The sequence below is a fragment of the Lagopus leucura genome, unplaced genomic scaffold (assembly GCF_019238085.1).
Source record: "Lagopus leucura isolate 7727_CA_CO unplaced genomic scaffold, USGS_WTPT01 Super-Scaffold_73, whole genome shotgun sequence".
Lineage (NCBI taxonomy): Eukaryota > Metazoa > Chordata > Aves > Galliformes > Phasianidae > Lagopus > Lagopus leucura.
This window is the reverse complement of record NW_024962252.1, coordinates 13,534,475-13,559,053: the sequence shown is the minus strand read 5'-3', so window position 1 is coordinate 13,559,053 and position 24,579 is coordinate 13,534,475. Positions and strand designations below refer to the sequence as shown.

The 24,579-nt window shown below is 39.8% G+C and overlaps 1 protein-coding gene across 8 annotated transcripts in view; it reads right to left on the bottom strand.

Annotated features, from left to right (window-relative positions):
* The window catches only part of ARHGEF10 (Rho guanine nucleotide exchange factor 10), a 111,798-nt gene that overhangs the window by 82,482 nt on the left and 4,737 nt on the right, over nt 1–24,579 (bottom strand). For 5 of the 8 annotated variants that reach the window (XM_042881135.1, XM_042881173.1, XM_042881191.1 and 2 more), the window contains exons 2-3: nt 16,709–16,784; nt 1,848–2,018 (exon numbers count right to left, since the gene is read on the bottom strand). In XM_042881135.1, the coding sequence (XP_042737069.1) occupies nt 1,848–2,018; nt 16,709–16,745 (208 nt within the window). In that variant the 5' untranslated portion in view covers nt 16,746–16,784. Of the gene's footprint in view, nt 1–313; nt 331–1,847; nt 2,019–16,708; nt 16,785–19,927; nt 20,873–21,692; nt 21,892–24,579 lie in introns of those variants that run through there. The other 3 variants (XM_042881164.1, XM_042881155.1, XM_042881198.1) reach the window with 3 other exon arrangements.

Sequence of the window (24,579 nt, the reverse complement as noted above, 5' to 3'; positions counted from 1 at the left end):
ACTCTCTTCTTTCTGGTATCTTTAGAGAACTAAAATGCAGTGGAACTAAAGGCCATTTTGAAGCAAACTACAGAACTGGATCCCAAGTGATCAGAAGTTTTTGAGCTGGAAGCATGACCTTGCAAGTGAGCAACAGTTTGTCAGTGAAAGGCTGTATTTAAATTCCAGGTTGTCAAACTGCACGGTCAACTGATCAGTTATTTACCTCTCATTGCCATGACCACAGTGTCTGTCGACAAAAGAAAACTGGATCAAAGTCAGCAAAATCAGCTGTTGTCAATTTGAACAGAATACAGTAATTTCCAGAACATACCTCAGGATTGAAAACATCTGCAAGTGTTGTAAAAAAAAATGTTTTAATCTTCAATAAAACAAGACTTCTGTTAAGAACAAAATTCTGACACTCTGACTCCATTTTTTAATGCATATCAGCTTAAGATCAGCAACCAGAAAGCTTAGCTGTGAAAGCAGCTCATCTGGATTCATCCATACCTATTACAGTTGCAAAGGCAAAGTTTTATTGTAGCATGGCAGTATGACTGAGACCAATACACTGCTTTTTACTGAACATGGATGGGAAAACTCACAGGAACTGCACTTGTTCATTGTTTGCCTTCTCAACTCACCAGAAGTATAGCTAGCACAAATAATCAAAACACATGCACAGCTGTTCCACAGATCTCTCTTCATATCATAGAGTTGTATCACAGGTTGGGTTGGAAAGAACTGTAAAAATCATCTTGTTCCAACTCCACTGTCATGGGCAGCCACTAAATCAGGCAGCCCATCCAAACCGGTCTTGGGCACCTCCAGGAATGGTGCATCCACAGCTTTTATGGGCAACCTGTTCTAGTGCCTCACCACCCTCTGAGTAAACATTTAACCTAAATCTCTCCCCTTTTAGCTTAAAACCATTCCCCCTTGTCTTATCACTATCTGTCTGCATAAAAAGTCAGTCTCCCTCCTGCTCACAAAAGCTCCCCTCAAGTACTGGGTAGCCACAGTGAAATCTCTCCAAAGCCTCCTCTTCTCCAAGCTAAACAAGCCCAGCTCCCACAACCTTTCTTCACAAGAGAGCCCTTTGATCATCTTTGTGCCCCACCTCTGGACCCATTAAAACAGTTCCCCATCGTTCTTGTACTGGGGGCCCCAGGCCTGGATTCCAGGCGGGTCCTCACAAGGGCAGAGTAAAGAAACAATTACTTCCCTTGTCCTGCTGGTCACCTCCCTTTTGATGCAGTCAAGGATACTGTTGGTGTTGCAGGCTGCAAAAGACCTGCTGGCTTGTGTCCAGCTTTTCATCCAACAAAATTCCTAAGTCCTTCTCCACAGGACTGCTCCCAGTGAGTTCTTCCAGTCTGTAGACATAACCTGGGTCTGCACTGATCCAAGTGCAACACACTGCCCTTGGCCTTGCTGAATTTCACTAGGTTCACATGGGCCCACTTCTCAATCCTCTCTAGGACCCTCTGGATGGCATCCCTTCTACAGTGTCAGCTGCACCACTCTTCTTGGTGTCATCTGAAAACTTGCTGAGGGTACACTCAATCTCATTGTCTACATCACTGATAAAGAGGCTGAAGAGCTCCAGTTCCAAGACGGACCCCTGGTGGACATCACTCATCAGCCTCCACCTGGATATTGAGCTGTTTACAACAACCCTCTGGCAGTGACCACCCAACTCTTTACCCACCACCACCTTTAAACTCAATTCAGAGATAAGGATGCAGTATAGGACCACATCAAAGGCCTTGCACAAGTCCAGGTAGATTTTTTACCTGTTTTTTTAATTCTATGATGAATCTCGACTCAGCCTAACGGCGGAAGAACCCATCAGGCTGACTCACCTGTGACATTAGCCTCTTGGTGCTCTGTGTTACTTCCAGGATCAGGAGGAGGTGGCACGAAGGCTTGTCTGTCTGCTTCCGGTATCTCATCCCCACTGTCAAAGTCAAACTGCTCTCCCTCATCCTCCTCTTCATCATTTGTACCCACAGCTTTGGGTTCATGCTCTAGAACTGTGCAAAAAGACAGTCTTTAATTTAAACTGTTTTTACTCTTATTAATGACTTCACATGACCAGCAGGTGCTGTATGCTGTGAATGGAACTCAGACAGCAATGCCTTAGAATGTTGAGTCACTGGAACAAAACAAAGTTCTTGACATACTGATAACCTCATTGCTTTTCAACAAATCCTCTAGTATAAACAATAAAATTACTAAGAAAGCAATAGAAAATATACACAGTTGTACAGGGACATCTGGACACCAAGTCATTTTTCCTTTCTATTTCAAACTTCTAAAGCAGAATGCCAGCGTCCCCAATTTTCTTCTTGCACATCACTGAAGAATACAGAATGTTGTTCCTACCCCACTGTGGGACAACACATTACATAAGGCTGTTGGTTTAAACCTGTTAACCCCATTACCACTCATTTCAGTCATCAAAGTGCATTTTGCTGAAGGGAGGGTTGACATTTCAGCTTTCACCTTTGAAAATGGTAATGGCTGAAACCATTACCGTCCTAATATGGCTAGGACAAGGGAGTGTTGGAAGTATTTTTGTCTTTTCTTAGGAATATCCTGCAGGACAGACTTGCCACTCCATCCAAGTGTAGAGAGTGGGAAGAAAAGCTGAATAATAGCTTGGTGCTATTGTTCCTATCTGCATGAGCATGGAGAAACCATGAGGATTTGAAAACTTGCCCTGCATTATCTACTGCTATTTTTAATGTGTGTTTGTATCACAGGAAACCTGCATACACCCAAAACTCATGCTGAAGATCCCGTGCAGCTGCAAGGAGAGACAATAAAACTTCCCAGGCCTCTCTGTGTTCCAACATAAGGGCCTCATCCCCTGCCTAGACCTGCTGTAGCTGCTTTTCTATCACTTGGAGGGAAAACTCTTTGTTGGAAGTCTCCGTTCAGAAACATCATCTGTGGAAAATCTTTGGCTCAGCTGACCTTTCCAGCAAGCTCCTCCTCAAAACCACTCTTATACAGGAGTTCAGCCCTGTATCAAAAATGGTATAACACATAACTACAGAATAAAAATAAATATTTAACTACTATACACAAATACTTTATAAACATATAAATAAAGTTTGTAGGTTTCTCTCCCTCCTTCAGGTAACACACTATTAAAAAAGTCTTGTGAAGGTGCTTGGATCTCCTGAATCAGGATGATATTATCAGCTCTTCTACCATCCAGGACTCGTTTTATATCTTTACAATAAAACCCACGCAATCTGCAACTCTAGACTGCTTAGATTGTCATGGTAATCAGCATTCTTGCCAAGGCTTCTGTTTCTTCAGGCAGGCTGAGCCAGCATATTTTATCACAGCAACAAATAACAAGATCTTTCATGCAGTCTCTCTGTAGGACAGAAAGTGAACTAATTGCAAAAATATTAAGGAACAAGAAAGGGGTTATCCTGCATTTATTGTCACAGTTTATGGCTGAGGCAGCAGGACACTTAATTTAATTATGATGCTTTTTAAAATTCTTTTGTAACAAGTCAGCCTTTAGATTAAGGCTTTTCATATTTGCCTTTGTCCATTAACATATTTTTTTCTGAGATGAAAAAATTCTACAGATCTCTTCCAAGTGACCCAAAATAACCACAGAACTCCTCCTGATTCAGCATCCACCCAACTTGACTTTGTGCTGCTTGCTGCTCAACAGTCAGAGGAAAAATGAAGGGAAGAGGTTTTGTTGCTGTTGTCTTGGTTTCAGTATATCTCTACAATTCAAACTTACTAAGACAGGGGTTTCCAAGCAGAATGTTTTGGCTTTTTTCTTTTTAATGACCAACATTTGAAGTATTGGTTAGTCATCCAGACTAGACAGATAAGTAAGCAGATGCAAGAAAATAACAGAATACCACAACTTTTAGCTGCATACACTGCCACCTGCCACTCCTCTTGCTGAACTACAGAAGTGACGATCAGCAGCAAGCACTACAAGCACATAAGAGAGCTCTTCTTTATTTTGTATACTGGGAACAGGAAGGTAGGGTTACTGGAATTAGTTGAATGTTCTCTGATCATTTGTACAGGATTTGGCCACTGTGGAAACTTGGGCGTTGCTTGAGGAGGGCTTGAGTAAGAACACTGAATCTACCTGCTCACTGGAGGTCAGTTCTAGAAATCAGCAAAATAGCACAGATTTAAGAAATATCCATATCAGACAAGCAGACATCTAGGAAGCAACATGAAGTTTTATGGCTGCCAGTTACAGTGCCTTCTGGACTCACTATTTTCCTTAGGGCATATAAAGGTAACTTAGGTATCAGATGCCTGGCAATTCTCTACTCCAGCACTTTCACACCGATGCAATTCCCCAGGCACACAATTCTAGCACAGTGTCATTTGTCAGAGAGAGACAAGAACTGCCATCAGCAAAAAAGGTAATTTGAGACACTAAAAGCAAAAGCAATGACTCAGGACCCAGGAGCAAATACTGGTCAACTAATGGGCAGCTTCCCTTCAACCTTTCTATCCATCTCCCACAAAAAACCAAATAACTCATAGTTTATGTGGAAGAAAGGAAATATAACGTAAGAACCAAGTATACCTCAACTCAGATAAAAAAAAACTATCAAATTACTATCAAATACTTGTTCATGAACACGCTTCTTTTAAGGTTTTAAAAGTGCCTTGAGAGATTGAAAGACAACTCCTATATAATTAGGAGTGCAGTCATAGTAACACTTATCTGTATTTAAAAGGTAATAACTTACAAAGCAAAACAAACAGGCATAACAACTCGAGTGCATCTTGATGCATTCCAGATATCCTCTTTAACCCTCACATAAAACTAATGATATGTTCACTTTTTCAGATTCTTATTTCTCAAGAGTCTGCTCACATACAACACACAGGCCACTCCCAAAGCTAAGTGGGCTGTAGGGCTGTTCAGTTTTTATTGCAGGTGAAGTTTTGTAACAGGACCTTGACATTTGTCTGCCCTGAGAAATGCTAGGAACAGCCTTAATTGCCCTTGTAAAAATTTTCAATTTGGCCAACTTGTAAATCTTTCAAAAGCTGCAGATGATTCATATTCAGCTGAAAGTTTTAAAGGGCGTTAACAGATTATCACTGGATAATCTTACAGCTTTTCAGCACAAATTAGACTCCACTCCTACAGCTAGCAAGCAACAAAATATTTTCTACCCATTCATATCTTTCAGGTGTGACTGCGATTTCTTCAGTATCAGAAAAGAAAACTGAACTCAAGTACTTTTTTGCTCTGATATTTAGTTTGTGTCTCTCTTGTCTGTGTTAGTCCACTTAGCACCCACATAGGGAGAAAGGTACAGAAGTAAGTCAGATAGTTTGTGCGTCATGTGCAGAACAGATGGACAGGGAAGGACAGAGAGAAGAAAGCTGATGTAAGGAGCGCTTATTGCATGGCTGAGGAGGACAAGTGTCTGGGAACCCCTTGGCTGGAAAGGAGGAGCCTGGAAAGCAAGGACAGGGCTGAGACCACTGAGGGAGAGAAGACTCAAGACCAGAAACACCACTGCCAACAGCTGCTTTAAAGTAATAGGCTTTAACTCCTTGATTGCGTATTTCCACAGGCTTGTATCGTCCAAGGAACTTTCACACTCGGATCTTCTGTTTTGCATTAATAAATATCCTTATGTCCTTTAGAGCATGCATGTGTAATTTTTTTCCAGGACATTCATAAGCACAGATCTCTGTATTCCTCAAGGCCTGTACAGTCACATCCAACTGCTAAGGACAAAGCCAGGCTGCAGAAACACTCATGGAACATTTTTACTCACCAGCATCTTTGACAAGACATGAACACCCAGGAGCTAACCTCATCACGTGAGGACTTCGGGGGGAAGTTCTTTACTATGAGAGTGGTGAGGTGCTGAATCATGCTGCCCAGCGAGGCTGTCGATGCTCCATCGCTGGAGGTGTTCAAGGTCAGGTTGGATGGGGCCCTGGGCAACCTGGTCCAGTATTAAATACAGAGGTTGACAGCCCTGCCTGTGGCAGGGGGGGTTGGAGATTCATGACCCCTGAGGTCCCTTCCAGCACTGACCCCCCAGAAAGTGAAGCGGTGCGTGGCCTCTTCCCACATCTCCTCCAGGCTCCAGCTCTTCCATCAATGTGGGCAGGAGTAGCTCTGAGGCCTGTACTGGCTCCTGTCAGGGTGCCGGGAGTTGCAAGACAGCCTCAGTGCCTCCAAGCCACAGCCAGACCTCCAAGTGACACAGAGTCAGGCCTGACAGTGCCAATGGAAAGCCTTTCTCCACAGCAGGAACAAGTGCCTCTGCAGTGCTCCTCACACTTTTCCAGCACGCCACCAGTACCCATAAATTAACTCCTTGAACAGTCACACAGATGGAAAGTGTCTGCTTTGCTGGAAAAAAAAAAAGTCTAAACCAAAACAGCGTATTTAAAACCACGTGCAGGCTCTCTTCCATTTCCTTCCCTGGAAAGCAGATGAGAGCCAGAGGCTATCATTTCTCAGTCACGTGCAGTTGTGCTAAGCTGGCGTTATAGGAAACAGAGGTCCCAGGGGCATGAGCACGTTGCTAATTACTCAAAGCTCTTCAACATGTCCAAAGTATGACCACAATGTGAGCAATAAAGGTCTCTATGGAGAGTAATCACAAAAAAAACAACACACAAAATAGCACATATGCATTCAAGGAGTATTTCCAGTGATGGAAACAAAAGCAAAACCACACCAATTAACAGGCTCTTTCTGCAAATAAACAACAAATAAACATCCTCTCTCGTATGTCATAAATACACAGAATCACAGAATCACAGAATTGTAGGGGTTGGAAGGGACCTCCAGAGATCATCGAGTCCAACCCCCCTGCCAAAGCAGGTTCCCTACAGTAGGTCGCACAGGTACACGTATTACATACTGATACAGTTGTGCAACCATGTGCAACAGACATCACTCTTCTGGACAGAAAGCAAACTCCAAACTGAAGTCAAATAAAGGATGAATCTGCCTGTTGAAGTCTAAGAAAAAGAACGCAGCAAAAAGACAACAGGAAAGATTTACAAGCACCTTACACACTTACACAAGTCTTACACACTGCTCACTGTGTTAAAAATTAAGCTTTAAGTTAGCTAACAACTCAAAGCATCATCCAACAAGCTAAAACAAAAATGTTCAGTATGAATTAGTCTGTTCAGCAATGTAAACAGCTCACCTCTGTAATCCTACAGGATGCTTTTCAATGCTGACTACATTGTATTTACAAAACCTGCTACATAAAAATCGGCATTTTGTGACCATTACATGAACTGCTTTCACACTCAGTGCTCTGGTGACTGCTGGCACCAGCGCTGTGACCAGAAACAGCCCAGCCTAGTCCCTGGATAACTTGACCTTTTCCACTTCAAAACTGTACGTGTAGATTCTGCCACTAAAATTTCACCAGGAAACACTGTGAATGCACTGTAAGCTAAGTCCTCAAAACAAGGTGATGTGATGGCAGCTGACAGTGATACATATAGCAGAGCTCAGCTAGGGCTGCCGTGCATATGAATTGCTGAACTCATTCTGCAATATGCTGCCAAAAGGACAGTACACATATGGGAAAAAAAGAAACGAGCTTGAATAAAATGGCAATCAAACAGCAGAAGAACAAATCATTGGAAAACAAAGCATTCATCTTCCGAAGACAAAGGAAGAAGCATGTTGGCTATGCACAGGATACACATGCCATGTGAAAAAACAAAAGAAAATCAAATACAAAAATAAAGATTTTCTAGGAAAATTGTTTTTGACCACATAGCGGATGTATTTGTGGTAAAATAAGCATTTGCTAAAGAAATCTCCACGAGACAGCATAATCTGGCTTGGCCTTTATTTCTCCACTTTTTTAATCTATTACAGCTGTTTTTCCAAATGATTACTTTTTACGTTGAAGCAGTTCTTGTTTAATTACTTGAGGAATATGCATTTCTCTAATACAGTCTGTTTAATTAGCAACGTGAAACTGCTGCATCATCTGATAATACCTTAGACTGAAATGACTGTTGGCTAATGAGGCAAAAAGTGTGACTTTATTATAGGGGGGCTGAAACAGGTGAACCATGAGGTCCCACTCCCACAGAAAAAACACATAAAGTTCAAGTATAAAAACATGTATCATATTAAGAAGAGCTGGAACCCACCCAAAGTAAAATCTGAAATATGTTATGTCTTGGACATTAGCAAAATCCTTCCACCACAATGTGTGTTTTCTGGATGATTAGACCAGGGCTGAACAACCCTTTAACTAGCAATCTCAAAACTGAAGCAGCTTGCAATGTCTCCTAAAAGCAGAGCTTTCTGCACCTAAAAGCACTCAACTTCCTTGAAAGCCTTCACATGCTTAACCTCCTTCCTTCAGTGGTAATGGCCAAGGTGTGGCCCACAAGCTGCTTGCTGCTTTGAGGAGTGATTTGTCTTTTTCGACACACTGAGACAGGCAACTCCTTCCCAAAGATAATTCCATCTAATAATGCTCTCAAAGTAGCACAGGCAACCAGTTCACATGTTTAAAATTAAACTGAGATTTAACTACTATTTGCATTTTCCAATGTATTGTGAAGAAATACTCTACAAACCTACCTTTTATAGAAGCTATCACTTGATACAACAGAAAAATATAAGAGCTAGAACAGAATGGTTATGTCCTGTAAATTAAGGAAAAATCTGGAAAATTTTGGATTTCAGCTGGCTTCTCACCTACTCAATTCTTTCTCCAGCCCACAGAACACTAAACAGATAGGCTGACACATAAGCGAAGTTTAATATACACACCAAGTCTGACAAATCCATTATCTCAGAAAAATCATGGGGAGGAAGAAGTCAGCATTAATGTAAACATTAATCCTCTGTTTATAAACACCATTTCTACCTTGTTATTTTAACAATAAAGATCAGCAACATTGTCTGCCTGCATCTATGGGCAGCTTGAAGGTGGTATGAATCATCTGGCTTCGGTTTACAGGCTCAGCAGGGCAACTCCCCAGACACAAGACAGCAGGAGCCCAGCTACTTCCAAATTCTGGCTAATACAGTTCACTGAAGGGGGTATAGGTCACTTGTAAAGTCAGTCAAGTTCAAGTTGTATAATATTCCCTTTCTTAGCATTTGTTTTAATTATTGTTTTAATGTGTCTTTAGAGGTCTTTTTTTGTTCAAACAAACTGAGGTTCAGCTACAGGTCAAAAAGGTACATGCACAGAATTCAAACAAATTCAGTGTATGCAGGCTTGAGTTGGGCAACAATAATGCTTCTTTATGAGCTTACAGCCCATTAGCATCAGATCCCTTCTGCTGGTCATGGAGTGGAAAGGAAGCTCTCCTGGCCAAAAACAAGTGTCATAACCAAGACACACGCTTCAAAGCTGCAGCCAGTCCACACAGGACATCAGGAAGGGATTTCTTCCAAGCTAAAGAGACATCTTAAGCATTTAGTTGGCAAACGTTCTTCATGTAGAAAAACAAGGGGAGTCACCAAAACAGATAATTAGATGTGTAAAAATGCTCCCAGCCGAAGTTAATTTTACTTCCATTTTACTTTGCAATATAAGAGACTGCAAAGACCCTCTGGACACTTTCCCCAAACCAATTTAGTGCTCACAGGACAACACTGTGTGTCAACATCCAAATTTCCCCTTGTCTCTCCCTGTGACAGCCACGGAGTCTGGAAAAGACACATATCAGTGTGTGCATCTCCATGGAGCACAAAGGTAATGACCTTACAGACCCTGAGGAAACCTGTACAGCTTCACAGAAGACTTCTCAGGAAGCTGCTTTCACCTAAGTAAGGTCACTGAGCTAAAACCCAGACTATTTAACAACACAACAAAAGAGCCTTTCTTTGGCAAATTGAATCATCTTCTGTATTTCATGAAATTATGAAAAGGTTGCCTTTTTGGAAAGCTTATTTGAATGGGATAGGATAAAGAAATTTGTCATAGAGGGTTGCATGGCTTCTTCCCTCAAATATTTGTTAAGTATGTTTCCCTCAGATTGATTGTTCTATTCCTCTCTATGGAGAAAGTAAGCAGCACCTGATAAACGTTCCATTTGGTAAATCAGATGCTTTATCTAAGACATCATAATGCAAACAAGCTTTTACTACCTCTTACACACAAGATAAAAGAATTTCAACAATGTATTAAAAAGTGTCTACTCTGTCTATGTAAACTCTAGAAATGCAGTCAGTACAGAGGTTTTAGGCATGGTTAGTGAGTATCTACAAGGATTGGTGACATGGGTATAAACAAAAATCCCTCCGTTATTTGGCAGCAATTTATCTAGGCCAGTTAGTGCAAGATGCAAGCCACAAACAGGCGAAAGAGGCAATAACAACAACAATAATCCACTACTTGTATGTTGGCTCGCTGTTTGAAAATTTTAAAAATTCATTATTTACATAAATATTCCTTGCAAGAATACTCAAAAAAATCAGTATCAACCCCTTTACATTTTATTTATCTCTTAAGGAAAAAATATCAGTTACCCCAGAACAAAGATTAAATTTTGGTGGCATCCCTTTGAATCTCTTTATCTCTTCAACAGTTGCTCTTTCCAATCAGTGTATCTGGGCCCTGTCCTACACATGTCTGAGCAAGTTAAGTCAAGCAGTAAAGTCACATTGCAAACTAGCTGAGAGAACAGAAAAACAGCAGCAACAACCCCTACAAATTATTATTCAGGAAAAAAAAAACAAAAAAACAGATGTTATCAAAACATCAAAGTTAACCTCTCAGTTCTATCACAGTGAAGAACCTTCCGTCTAACAAAGTACAAAAATACAAATCTAGTACACCTAGCAAATACTTTACATTACTAAAAAACTGGAATTGCATCCCAAAGAATTATGTTTTCTTTGTAGATGCTAAAAACAGTAACAAGTTTAATCTCTTTCCACTTTTCCTCCAACTCTCAACTATGCCTGGCTCGAAGAAAAACACATAATTAAGAGTGACATGTGACACCGTAACTGCATTTTCGCAATGGGAACACTCTTGTTACTCTTTGTTGCACAGCTTGTCTGAATTGTCACATGAAATAATTGATGCTTACCTTAACCAGTGCATTTTCCTTTATTTACTGAGAGCAACGTGATCTTCAGAAATAAATAAATTGTTCTATTATAAATGGGATGTCAGACACCAGCAAGTTACTGCCAGCTTCAAAAACAAGGGACCATTCATAACTACAATTCATATTCTGTTCTCATTCTTCTGAAATCTTGGCTCCCCTTTTACCATCGTTTGTAACTGTCTGTATGTTGAAAATAGATATCTAACAAACAATGCCATTTAGCCTAAGACCAACTCCCTGTGTAGATTCTATTTAATTTGAGCAGTGCTCTTATTTCAATCCTCCAATCACGCAGAGTAACATCTTTTATCCTACTCTAGCCTGAAAACAAGCACATTTCCCCCACTGTTCTTTGCTTCCATAAGCTGAACTATAAAATGTACAAGTGATTTTCTTGACAAAAGGTCTGATTTAACTGCATGATTTCCATCTCAGTCGCAAAATCAGCTTGTTAAAGCAGCTAAAATCTAAATAAATTACATCATTAACAGGAAAAAAATAACTGAATAATCTCATATGTATATATACAAATATATATATGTATAGGAAGTATACAGGGGAAAAAAAAAAAGGCAGTTCCTCTAGCAGAGAAATACAGTCATCTCTACAGCAAAACATGGCAGCCACTCAGCAGCTCCCTGCTAGAGCTAATAAATGTTTTTTTTGTTTGTTTGTTTGTTTTTTCCCAGCAAACGCAGTCACCCAATGGGAACTTTTATATGAGGACTTTTATGAAAGTATAGATGTTTCTACTTCTGTCTTGCTGGAGAGTGCTCTCAGATTCAAGACAGACTTCCTGGTTAGGCACAGAGGAACTAGGACTATTTTAGTGTTCCGGCACTGGCAGACAAACAAACACACACACAAAAAAGCAGGAAGACACAATCGCAGCACTCAATCATATACAGGATATCCAGATTTAAGTCCTTGGCCTCCCTGCCTTATATCTGGACATAATGGGAATAAAGAAATACCTCATTTGCAGCTCTAGAGAGCTGACCATTTCCATAAAAAGTTGTATAAAATTCTTTTACAATTGGAGTCTTATAGATACCGTCAGCCTGTTTTCAGCTTAAAGAACATCAGGAAATGTCTTTATTACATCCCACTGAAGAACATCTTAAATATCCAACCTTCAGCAGAACAGAATGAAAGCTTCCCACCTGGTTTTACTCACAGTATTGGGAACAGTCAGCAAGAGGTGAGAAAACAGCCCTTCACCACAGGCTGAGGAGCTTTAGCAGCACCTCATCTTTCCCAGATGATATATAGTTATGGATGACTGTCACTCAGGTAAAGAGTATTTGGCATTAATATGAAGACAATGCAGTCAAATTTATTCTCATTATATCCTTTTATTGAATTGTGAATTTTCACTATTTCATTCTAATAACAATAATATATATTTATATATAGAACTATAAATAGGAAGCAAAATGGGAAGTCCCTTCCTGATTCCAGAACTGTACTGCAATGGAGCCATGCTGCAAGTCTTATCACTGTACATAAACCCATTTTGTCAGACTCAGTTCATTACAGAACAGAGTTTAGGTCTCAGAGCTGTTGTGGAAGGCAACTTTGGATTACTGGAATGAATCACTGACAAGCATATTCAACATGAGGAAATACACCCTATATTTTCTAATAGTTTCCAAATAGAAATCATATGAGGGATACTGCCATGTATCAGAAGAGCAAAGAAGCAGCATGTTCAGACAAGAAAGAGCAGACTCAGAAGCCTGTTGGACACCTATCACCCCACCCTGCCTACCTTAGGCAGAGGCTCCTCAGGTATCCTGCAGTACACAAAGATGCCTCCCCTTGTGGAATAACCCTGATCAAAACTTATCAAATCCTTGCTAAAGAGTAAGGTTTTACTTGCAAGATCAGAAGATGATTTTCAAGTAAATAAATGAACAGCCAGAGATGTTATCTCCTAACAAAGTAATAGCATAAGCACTGAGTACCATAACAGAGTTCTGGAACAGGTTGCCCAGAGATATTCAGGACCTTTCTGGACTCCTACCTGTGTGACCTATTGCAGGGTACCTGCTTTAGCAGAGGGCTGGACTCAATGGTCTCTTAAGGTCCCTTCCAACCCCTGCAATTCTGCGATAAGCAAACATCCTTCAAGCATTAAATACCCAATTCAAATTACTTTGTCAGCATGAAGACAACTTGTCTACAGTGTAATGCAGTTCCTGAATCTGGGAATTGCAAGCTTTACACTCCTAGCTGCAGAGTCTGCAGTCTACATCATGTCCTTTTTGTCTAGATGGGTTTGGATAACTACACTCCATTACAGCAGTCAATTAAAAACATAATTGTAACTTCCAGTCATAATCAAATTTCTTTATGTTAAGTACGAATTTTGAAGCACTTTCCAGATAATTCTTGTAACCAAGGAAGCCTCTGCAGCCATCCCCCTCTTCCTGCTAACATATATATTCAATAAAAATGTATTCAAAGAAAAATACAAGGAAGTTTTTAATCAATCTTAGAAAAAAAAATCTTTTTAGAGTAATGTATTTTGAAAGAAAGATTACATATGGTGTGTTTCTGGCTTTCTTAAATAGTTCCTAAGTACTTAAATTTGCTCTGAGGTAAGGGAATTAACTAGCACAAACTTGTCACTGCCTAATTTAGCTGTGCACGAATGGAATGTCCAAACAGCTATAAGCAAAGATGTTGCATAAGCATAATAAATGAAGTAAATAAAGGTTAATCCCTTTTTCCTTTTTCCATCAGATGTAGTTATTTTTTTTTTTTTAATCAAACAGTGGCAGAGGAAGCTCTATTACTGACCTTAACAATACTTGACATCACATTTCTCAAACAATATAGAGATTCAGATGATTATTGCTGAAGCCATTTAACATAAACTTAATTGTATAGCTTTTATATACATTCTTAAGCTGTCCCTTTTGCAAAGATGCAGATTTACCATTATTTTTATCCTTTTTAAACACTAGGATTGATACAAATAATCTTGTGGAAGTAATTTGTCCAAAAACAAAGAAAACCACCTTGACAAGATTAAAGTTTGGATTTATAGTAAAAGTTGAACACCTTCAAATAACAAAAAAAACTACACAACTTTCAACTTACGAAAAAAATAGCAAGTGATTTGATCTGCCGTCCCAGTTCAGAATTTTAGAATACTTACACAGCAGCAATGAAGGTTTGTACAGTTGCAGGAGTCCTGTAATTAGCACACCAGGGGAGTCTCATCCTCACTGCAAGCTGTGGTAATTCACCTATTTGTCCACTGTCTGAAGGCATGGAAGGATGCTGCTCTTCATTTCTGAGCAGACACCACGAGTGGCTGGTACTTATGCATTCCATGAAAACACTGACCGTTATAAACCATATATATAAACCTACACCCCTTCTTTCTTTAATTCTGGTATGTGTTTGGCCCTAAAACTCTCACCTGCTTCCCATCTGCAAAAGGAGTTGTGAGAACTACCTACAAAGTGAATTAAAGTGTATTTTAGCATAACTGTTACAATTCACTGATTAAAATTCACTGATATTCCCTCTGGAAACACACCTTTTAAAAAGAATTGTCACAAGTGAAGTAAAACAATAGTTTAATTCTGATAATTTCTGACAAAGCTTTTGAAATGACAAGGAAAGCGCACGCTGACACAAGATCATGCAGAGCAGCATCTTGAGCAGAGAATCATCTTATGTTAATAGGTTTCATGCCAGCATATTAAGGAGCAACAAGCATGTGATACACATAGTTCTACATGTCATTAAGAGCTTTGAATTCTGGAATCATACTGAACTACATAACCCTGGATTTTTGTCAGAGTGCCCCAACACTGACATTCTACATGAAGTTACAGCTTCTGCCATGATTATTGCTTGTCTTTAAATACTGGCAGCTCCTGCTCAAGGGGAAATATTGATTCCTTATGGATGACTCCTCCTCCAAAGCACTACATTTCTTTGGAGATGGATTAACTGATAAAGACAGTTTCACAGTAACCGCCACTAAACAAAACAGAGTTAAACTCAGAGTCCTGGCTGCATGGATTAGGATGAGAACAGGAAAAGCATTATGCCAGCAATAACCTCAGCAACATCTCAAGCATAAATAAAACTGTTAACAATGCTGTCCAAAAAGTAACCCATTAAAAGCTGATTTCACAACTCTGCTTCTCACGTTCTCTATTTCCTAGGTAGTATCTAGTAATAGACCTCTGTCTATGGCAGTGCCTAAGCTAGAGAGAAAGCAATTTTAATGTAGGACGATGATTTCTAAATTCCTGAAGATTTATAGTTGAACAACAATAAGATAAACTCCCCTTCACATTTGAAAGTTTTCATACTGCTATATGAACAAGTAGTAAAATGCCCTTTAAGTAATAACACTTATTACTAATACACATATGCTAATATATGCTTTCTAATATATATTGTTGTAAAAATAAATATATATTTTTATATACATACAAATACATACATGAGAAACAGACCAGAAATGATGAGAAGACTACAAAAGTCACTTTCTATGCAGTACTTTCTGTACTATCAACTTTATCAAAATAAGAATGGCTATCCTGAGTTCAACGACGGGTCCAAATAATCGCATCTCAACAAACAGCAACGCTGGGAAGAGCAAGATCAGGACAAGCATATATGATATTACTCCTAAGAAGTCTCTTAGCATCCAACCAGACAAATCTTTTCAAGATCTAAAATATACAGACATCAAAAACTATTCAAAGATGCATTTACAAGAAATCAAATGGGAAGAAATAGCTACAGGCAATAGTCTCTTTTAGCAAGAAAGAATGCTGAAGACAGTGATAAAGTGTCTCCATAAATCCTGTCTTTGTTTCATCCAAAACCTGAACTGTACCAGCAGCCATACAGTTGCTGGCATACAGCAGCCAAGGGGCACCGAGAGGAACTGGCTCCATTGCCCAGCATACACAACAATCTTCCATAAATTTCAACGCTCTGACAACAGAGAGGTTTAGCCATGTATGTTCCCCTTCTGCTTCCTATGAGGACACACACTGGCTGAGCACCATGCTGAGGACTTGGAGCTAGAGAACTGCAGCATCAGGTGGTCCCTCAGCTACGCCCCTCAGCAGACATTGCTGTGATGTAACACGCCCTGTGAAAGTCACACATGCCCTAACAGCTCACTCCTCTCTCAATTCAGACTCCAATCTTGTCCAGACGTTTGAGATGCTGGCCTGAACATCCTCTCCACACCACAAGCTTTGCTCGTTTGATCTCTAAAGGGCACCACATGTCAATGAAGTACAAGACAAAGGTGTGATGATATGGTCCACACTAAGTTGCCTTAGAAAATGTTTATTTGCAGATAGGGACTGTAAAGACCAATCAGTCTCCCAGTTACTTCCTGCTATGCTGTTGCAACACCAGAAAGCAATATTCAAGAACAAAACAGAGCAGATTGGAAGTTCATGTTTCAGTGGGGCACAGTTCAGTATTTCCACGAGAAAGTTCCAAGTTCATATGGGGCAAATGAGCAAAAAAAAAAAAAAAAAAAAAAAAAAAAACCCTAAAAAAACATTTGAAAATAAAGCTGCATTGTTACAGTGGAAATTACTTGCAAACCAAAAATTATTTGAGTTACCTTCTGGGGGTGGGGGAGGGAATTCCTCTGTGTCCATCCCAGTGTATCCACCACGCCTTCAGCTGACCAAAAAACCCTGCAAAAATGAAGGGAACATTTTTTTACATGAATATCATTTCCAACTATACAGACACTCCTTTTCAATTTGGCCAGGCTCATAGCTAATAATACGATGGAAGAGAGGAGATGTGCGTGGCTTCTTGCTTCAGAACACATCTAGTCCAAATTTTTACGTACATAGTTCTCAGTACTTGAGCCAGAAAGTGCAGTGACCTCAATAAGCCAGATGAATAAAGTTGAAGTTTTCAAACTATTTGGTACTCTGCAGCTCCCACTGTGACAATTACAAACAGATTATTAAAACATGCTATGTTGGTGTCTGTTTGGTGTACACATTCTGCTTCAAAATCATCCTGAGGATAACGGGAGAAAAAACCTAGGAAGATCAGAAGTTTTTATGATGCTTTTCTCCATTTGGGAATAAGAAATCCCAATTTTTAACTTTGGGTTGGGAGAAAGGGCTTTAATCTTAAAAATGTTGCCTGAGCCATTCTAATCCCACCTCTTCTGAAGAAAGCTGAAACACTTGTGAGCACTCCCCATGCACACCTTCTCTTTTCTCCAGTGGAGCATGGCTGTTTTGGAAAAGATAAACCTACAAAACACTCCTGTACTTTGCTCCTGAATACACACTAAGAGGGAGCGTACATTTTCCTTCCTTCCTCCAAATGGTATTTAATAAGAATACTCCAATGTCATCCAGAAGGACAAACTGGCACACAACGCCTCCAAACCATTTTTGCTCTAAGTGGAAAGGTAGCATATAAGGGTAGCATAAGTTTTTGTCCTACTCCTGAGTCATCTATCGATGTTTATCTCAAGGAGTCAGTGTTTCTGCACACAAAACAGCTCAAGTGCTTGGAAATTGTAGCCAAATTATGGAAAGGTTAAGTTGAAGGAGATAGTGAAATTCAGGAATGGTAGAGAAATAATAAGCTAGATGAATTAGAGTATGGAGGCAAAATGAATTGCCAAGTACAGAAAAGGTGGCAGCGGCTGAAAGGATTGCCTCAAAATGCAACCCAGCCTTAGAAGGTAATCAAGTCCTCTATGAAAACAAGTAACTTTGGAGCCAGGAAAGGATTCATGCACATACACAACATGTCAGTCACATACACAACATGTCAGTCACATACACAACATGTCAGTCACATACACAACATGTCAGTCACATACAAAATATTCCACTGAGTGCTTATACTACACAGCATGCCACCAAAATCCTCTCTCATTGCATGTTCTATCTACAGAGCTTAAAGGTTGTTCCTACTTACAAAGTTCTGGAATGCATTTTGCCTGAAACAGTCAGGCAAAATATGGGAAAAATATGGTTTGAAGAGAAGGGTATTTTTCTTAATTCTTTTATTTCTTTATTCTTTTAAAGAATAGATCATTCTTTACAACCATCTCTGAAACACGTATTTTCAAATCTGAAAAGTGTTGGCAAAGCTCTGGAAGTTAGTCTCAGCACCTCTGCCAAATGCATCTTTAGGAAGGCAGCGTAAAGGCCCTCTTATTTTTTTTTTTTATTTATTTCAATTTTAAACAGGATGTCAGTTTTTAAACACATGTGGAACTTGCTTCAACAGTTATTTTAAAAATACTCTTCTTCCCGACAAGCAACCCTTACAATAAGCATATATAGAACTGTGGAAGCTTTCAACTTGTTTTCTGTTTTGATCTAGCTCAGTGACATGCTTCAAATTACACAGGAATTGTGTAGAGGAAGGACACAGACCCAGTGTTAGAGCCCTAACCGCTGACCTGCTTTCTCTGATAGGAACAGTGTGGTTATTCACAAGAAGAAAGATGTACTTTCTTACTTAAGAATGCTTTATGAGTTGACTTATACATTGCATTAATTCAAGTTCCACAGATTTTGCTATGCATTTACATGCTGAGATAAATGTTCCAGTGGCAAAGAGAGCTTGTGTGCTGTGAATTTTGGTAATACTCTTCATAAAGATAAAATAATCCAAATTTTATGTGCCAGAAATAACCACACCAGTGTTCATGGAACATTCTCCAACAGCACCATACATAAAAATCTTTTACTCTTCTGTTGAGAGATCAGGGAGCTAACTGAAATCAAAGGGATTTAAATCAAGATTAAGCCAGGCAATTCAATTCAGCCAGGAGTACACAACTCATGTGGCATGTGTTTGCTGCAGTACTTTTTCCCTATTGATTCCAGCAGTTGTGACCACTAACAGAAGTCTCAAACTGTGCAGATACACAAGTTTAAGTGGTAATCACAGAAATCAAATATCAAATCAAGTTGGGAGGGACCACTGAAACTTCTCCCCTATACTCAAGACAGGTGTACTTATAAAATTAGATCAGGTTGCTTTCATCTCCGCACAAATTCTGAAAACCCCCAAAAGATGGAGATTTCTTGCCCCTGCACCTCACTAAACACGTCAGGAAGAACTCTTCCATCACATCCAGCTGGGATTACCCTTGCAGCAGCCTGCGACCATCGCCTCTCATTCTTTTGTTGTGCACCTCTGAACAAAGTCTGGCTCCATCCTCATTACAACTCCTCCTGAGAGAGCAGAGGACTGCAATTCAACCGCCTTAGTCCTTTCTTCTTACAACTACACAAACGCTGCTACTGCAGCATCTCCTGATCTTTTCCAATACCCCAGCCATGACAGCCCTCACTGGCCTAGCTCCAGTTTGCCAGTTTCTCACTCATACTGGGTCCCAAACTTCACAGTATATACCAGGTAGAATACCACCAGCATTGAGTAGACTTCACTCAGTTTAACATAAGATCATTTAAGAAATTTACCTATGAGAATACCAAAAATATGTTTCAAAGTAGCAAACAGAAAACAAAAAATCTATTAAACACAAGAGCTATTACATTCATGTGTATTACATTATAAAAATATCAATTTGAACAGCTTAAAAACAGGCTTGAAATACTGCAAATGACAAAAAAAAATACACATTTTACCAATATACAATTTTTTTTCCTCATTCAAAATTGATTCCTCAAACACACAATAACCATTAATTAATGACATAAACAACTTCCAGGCTTCACAGCAATCACAGAAATACAAGTGCAGAAAGAACCTCCTGAAGTTCATTAACCTAAAGGTTAAGATTTCCCACTAGCTTCCAGCTTCCCATCTACTCAGTACTCCTTACCTTCTTTCTCCAGGCTCTGGTGAAGAGTGGGTGTTGAGGACCATAGTGGTGGCCTACTGATAGTTTCCTTTTCATCTTTTTCCCCTTTGTGACCCAACGTACAGCAGATACTAGGAATAAGACCAAGATACACCCAATTCTTTGACAAAGGCAGACAACCCTTTTTGGCCAAAAGACTAACCACCACTTCCACCGTCTGCTTCCTGGTACTCTCACTTGGCCCCCTCCTCTCAAACTATTAAGAGCAGTAGGCAACATTCATATTTACAGACTGAAAGTAGGAAAGGAGCTCTCCAACTTAACAAGCTCTCAGTTCAACTCTCCACTCCGAACACTCAGAAACTATTGTAGAAGCCCTAACACTTGTACAGTGAAGACCAGGGGCCTGGCACGTAAGACTGAAATTCTGATTACACAGACAATGGCAATTTTAGCAAAGAAAATAAGACCTGTCTGAAGGCTACAAAAGAAAGCAGTACTCCTCTCTGTGACTCAGTTTCCCTCTCATGGCACTGCTGAAACTATTCCTGATAAGCTTTCCTACCTCCAGGACTAGAAGGTCTCTCAGATGAGGCTGCACATCAAAAATTTCCTCTAATTGTGCAATAAACAATAGACCACCAGTTTTCAGCTACCAGGACACAAATAACGATCAACATCTGCATTTCTACTCCATAAAAACTAGTTTCTAGAAGTCATTACTTACGCAATAGTCAGAAGGACCAAAGCAAACATCTCCAAAACTATAAGGCAGCCCAGTGGTCAGAGCTAATGGCACAGTTATCCATCCACTGAACTTGACAGAGACACGCACTGCCAAGATTTCCAATTCTAAAACCTAAGAACAGTAAAGGCTACATGTATTTTCTTTAAGGAAAGTGAATTGTAACTGCAGAGATACTAAGATTCTTCATTCTTAACAGCGCAGAAAAAAGGAACAAGCTAGCACTTTTAAAATAAAAACCAGAAAAGATGAAACTAGGAGACTGATTTCTGAGGGACCGTGACTCAAAAAGAAATCTTAGTGTAGCTAAGCTGCAAAGTAACTTCTCTGAGAAAGCCTGTGATACTTTTGTGTCCTTGTCAATACTCAATATAACTGTGTTTCGGAGGCACAGAGCAGCAAGAACAGAAAATAACACAGGAGGAGGAAGGTTAATTTTTGTGTGTTTACTTTTCCATATGTATAAACACAAAGCCTAATTTGTGGCTCAGAAACAGTCAAGGGAAATTTTCTTACCAGCCACAATGCAAACATGGTCAGATTTGCAGATGCACATTTTTCAGAGCACAAACAAAATCCACTTGTCTGCTGACTTCTCCCACCACCCTTTCTCACACCAAGCAGCATTCTGCTCAAAGCTAGAGAACAGCATGGCAGCGAGCACTGAACAAGAGAATCAATCCACAGGGACACTCTGAGAACACAGCTGAAGATTGGTATTATCTTTCTCCTTGTCTTAGAGAACATCACTTACAACATTCTTAACCTAGACTGAATTCCTGCTCCGTACATCATCAGAAGAAAGGGAAAAGAAGACAGTGAGGATTCCATTTGCAGATTTTTCTGAAAACTCCTTCTTTCTCCTAGAGAAAAATACTGTTCTTGTACCTAGATAGAAGTCTGATAATTTGAGATTTATGATCGCTGTCTGCAATCCTGCTTTGAACCTGCAGTTGGGGGTGAGCTGCCAGGAAGACCCCCCAGTGTCACCCTTCCCCAGCTCCCTCCAGCCACTCTTCATACAGCAGCATCACAGCCTACCATCATCATTGCAGCCTTGTGCTTGGCTTGCTCCACTTTATCCACATCTTTCTTGTATCAGGGCAGGGTGAGCTGGGGACAGAACACTGGTGCAGTATTTTAGGTGTGGTTTGACAAGCACGGAGCGAAGGGAAATCCTTACTCTTAAAGAAGCTCTTCCTTCCCACAAGCACAACCTTGCACTTGTCCTTGATGGCTTTCCCAAAGCTCTTGTCAGCCTGTTCCTCCGACCTGACCACCCCCTGCTGATCTCATCCACTGCTCTCCTCTCTACCTGATTTGCTGTCACTGGCAAACTTCAGAAGCGAGGACTGGTCACGTTTCAAGTCACGTAAAATAGTGAAAAGACTACACTGTGCAGCAGATGGCTGGTGCAAACCTCGTGTCACCAGCCTCCAGGCTGGTTACGACACACTTAGCTACTCAGTTTTCACCCCTCTGGTAGCACATCCACATAGATCATAGTGGTATTCTGCGAACAACCTTGCTGAATCCAAACCAAACGTTAACCCAGACGTTAACAAACGTTAAGCTCCGTAGCGCTAAGCTGTTTACAGATGGGGAAGTTGAGACCTAGAAATATTTATGAAATAAGGGGAAATATGGATTAAAAGTAATTGAAACCAAGGAACAGAACAGGTTCCTGAGTGTGTCCTTGGGGAAATGGACTTTTGCTGAAAAAGCCTTTGGTTCTTCTGTCTCTCATGATGGGAACAGCTTGAATACACACAGGTAAAACAGGAACATCACCCTGGGTTTCGGTTTCCGCCCTAAAGACCAGCTGTATCAAAACAATCACAGGCACCAGAGGAACTACAAGTAATGCCAGGGTCACACACCTTTTAGACAGGACTGACGCCTTTGTTCTATGAAACTAGAGGATTGTGATGCCAGCCTACAACCAGGATCTTCTGCATTACACATCCAAATAGAAATATGAATACTAGGAGCTCATAGAAAAAAATGCTCCAAATTTCATTGTAATCAAGTAACTAACATCATCTGGAAAAGCAATCTTGCTTCCAAAATTTTATCTTACAAACTTAATTCAAAATACTCTCTACCAGTATTGGAGATTAAGTACTACATTTGTTGGAAACACTCTCATGAAGGTTTCTAAGTCAAAGAAGACCCTCACATGCTTCATGACACTTCAATTTGGATGCAAAATTATGTATGATTTATATGTATGCATGCTACAATAACAGACAGAATTATTATGCAGAGACTTCTTAAATGTTATTTACAAACATGCATTTCTCTAGTACTTCTGATGAGCCTCACGTGTAGCACACAGTACGTCTGTCACAGGAGAAGCTCCGGCCTCCCAAAAACTAGTTTGATTTCCCAGCAAATCAGGTTCGCACTACACAAAGATCCTAATTTCTTGTCAGGGGAGAATAAACAGAGGACTGCAGGGGATATCTTCTATAGATAGAGTTGGCAATTTTTCCTACCTAATCCATTCCTCCACTCAAAAACAAAGGTCAAACCTGCAAGCCTGCTGGTTTTACAACCACAGGTTGTCATTCAAGATACTGATGGCAACTGTATCAGGAGATGTATCAGAAGCTCTTTCCAATGACTCAAGTGAAATGATACACTGCACTGATACACTCCCACAGCTTTAGAGCAAACCAGTTCTGACAGAGCCACCTTCCCTAAAAATTTCCAGTTTTTTGGTTACTACTGTCCTTGGGAGAGTAGCAACCATTACTTTTGTTGTTACTACTTATCCATGGGGGGTGGGGGGAGGGGGGAACATTACAGATAATTATATCTGACCATTAAGAAGTGTTAAAATTAATTTTTTTTTCACCTTGTAACTCAAGTTATTAAGAATATAAATACAAACTCTTATTCCTGTGTTTCTAAAGCAACTATCTGGAGCAAAATATGGAAGTACATTTTAAATCATAAATTAAAGTCATAATGCATGACTTAAGAAAATTAACACAGCTTTCATTTCTTTGGATCTTACAACAGCAAAACATTACTTAAATAGATAAGAAATTAGGAAACAGCCATTAAAGACTAATTAGAGTAAGGAAGAAAAGTATAAATCACATATGCACAGAATAGCTCTCATCTTCAAAAATATAACAATAAATAAATTGGAGGGCAGTCTTCCAAGTAAGTTACGCACCTAGTTCTAACATCATTGGTCTCCACAATTTCCCTGATTTGAAAATGATTAATTAGCTCACTTTTTAAAAGAGTTTTTGAGACTGAAAACAGACGATCCTCGGCTTGCAACACAAAATATCATATATAAAAGGGAACTCTGGGCATCAGACACACAGAATGCTTTAAAATGGTGTAAAATACCAAGTCCTAGGCTGAAGACACGCTTTGGTCCTAGCAGAAGATGTATGTATTTGCTCTTTTTTTATAACTTATGATCTAATCTCACAGATAAGGAAATAACATTTATCCTCTTGAAACTGTATACTTGTTATGTATATTTAATGAGATGATCACAAGAAACAGCTCTGCAATCGTAGAAGATACACACATTTTCCCAACTTTGTAACTAGAAACAACATCCACATTATTTTTGCAATCATTTTGAAGGCATTTCTAAAAAACAGACCAGAGAACAGAAATGAGAGTGAACGTTTGACCTTGATCTTGGATCCTAATAGCTTAGATTCATGGTTCAGTCCCAAGTAACAAGTGCTGTACAGAACAGTAAGTCACCGAAGCAGACATTCCCCAAGATAATACCCCTATTCACCACTGTGTAAGTAGAACAATTTATTTTGCTCTGGTTAACTGCTTCACCCACACATTTGACATTAAGCTTCAGGCTTCCTGAGCAGCTAACGTGTAGGACATGAATCAGTGTTGTCCAGTTACGCATCACTTCCCACATTCTTGCTGATTT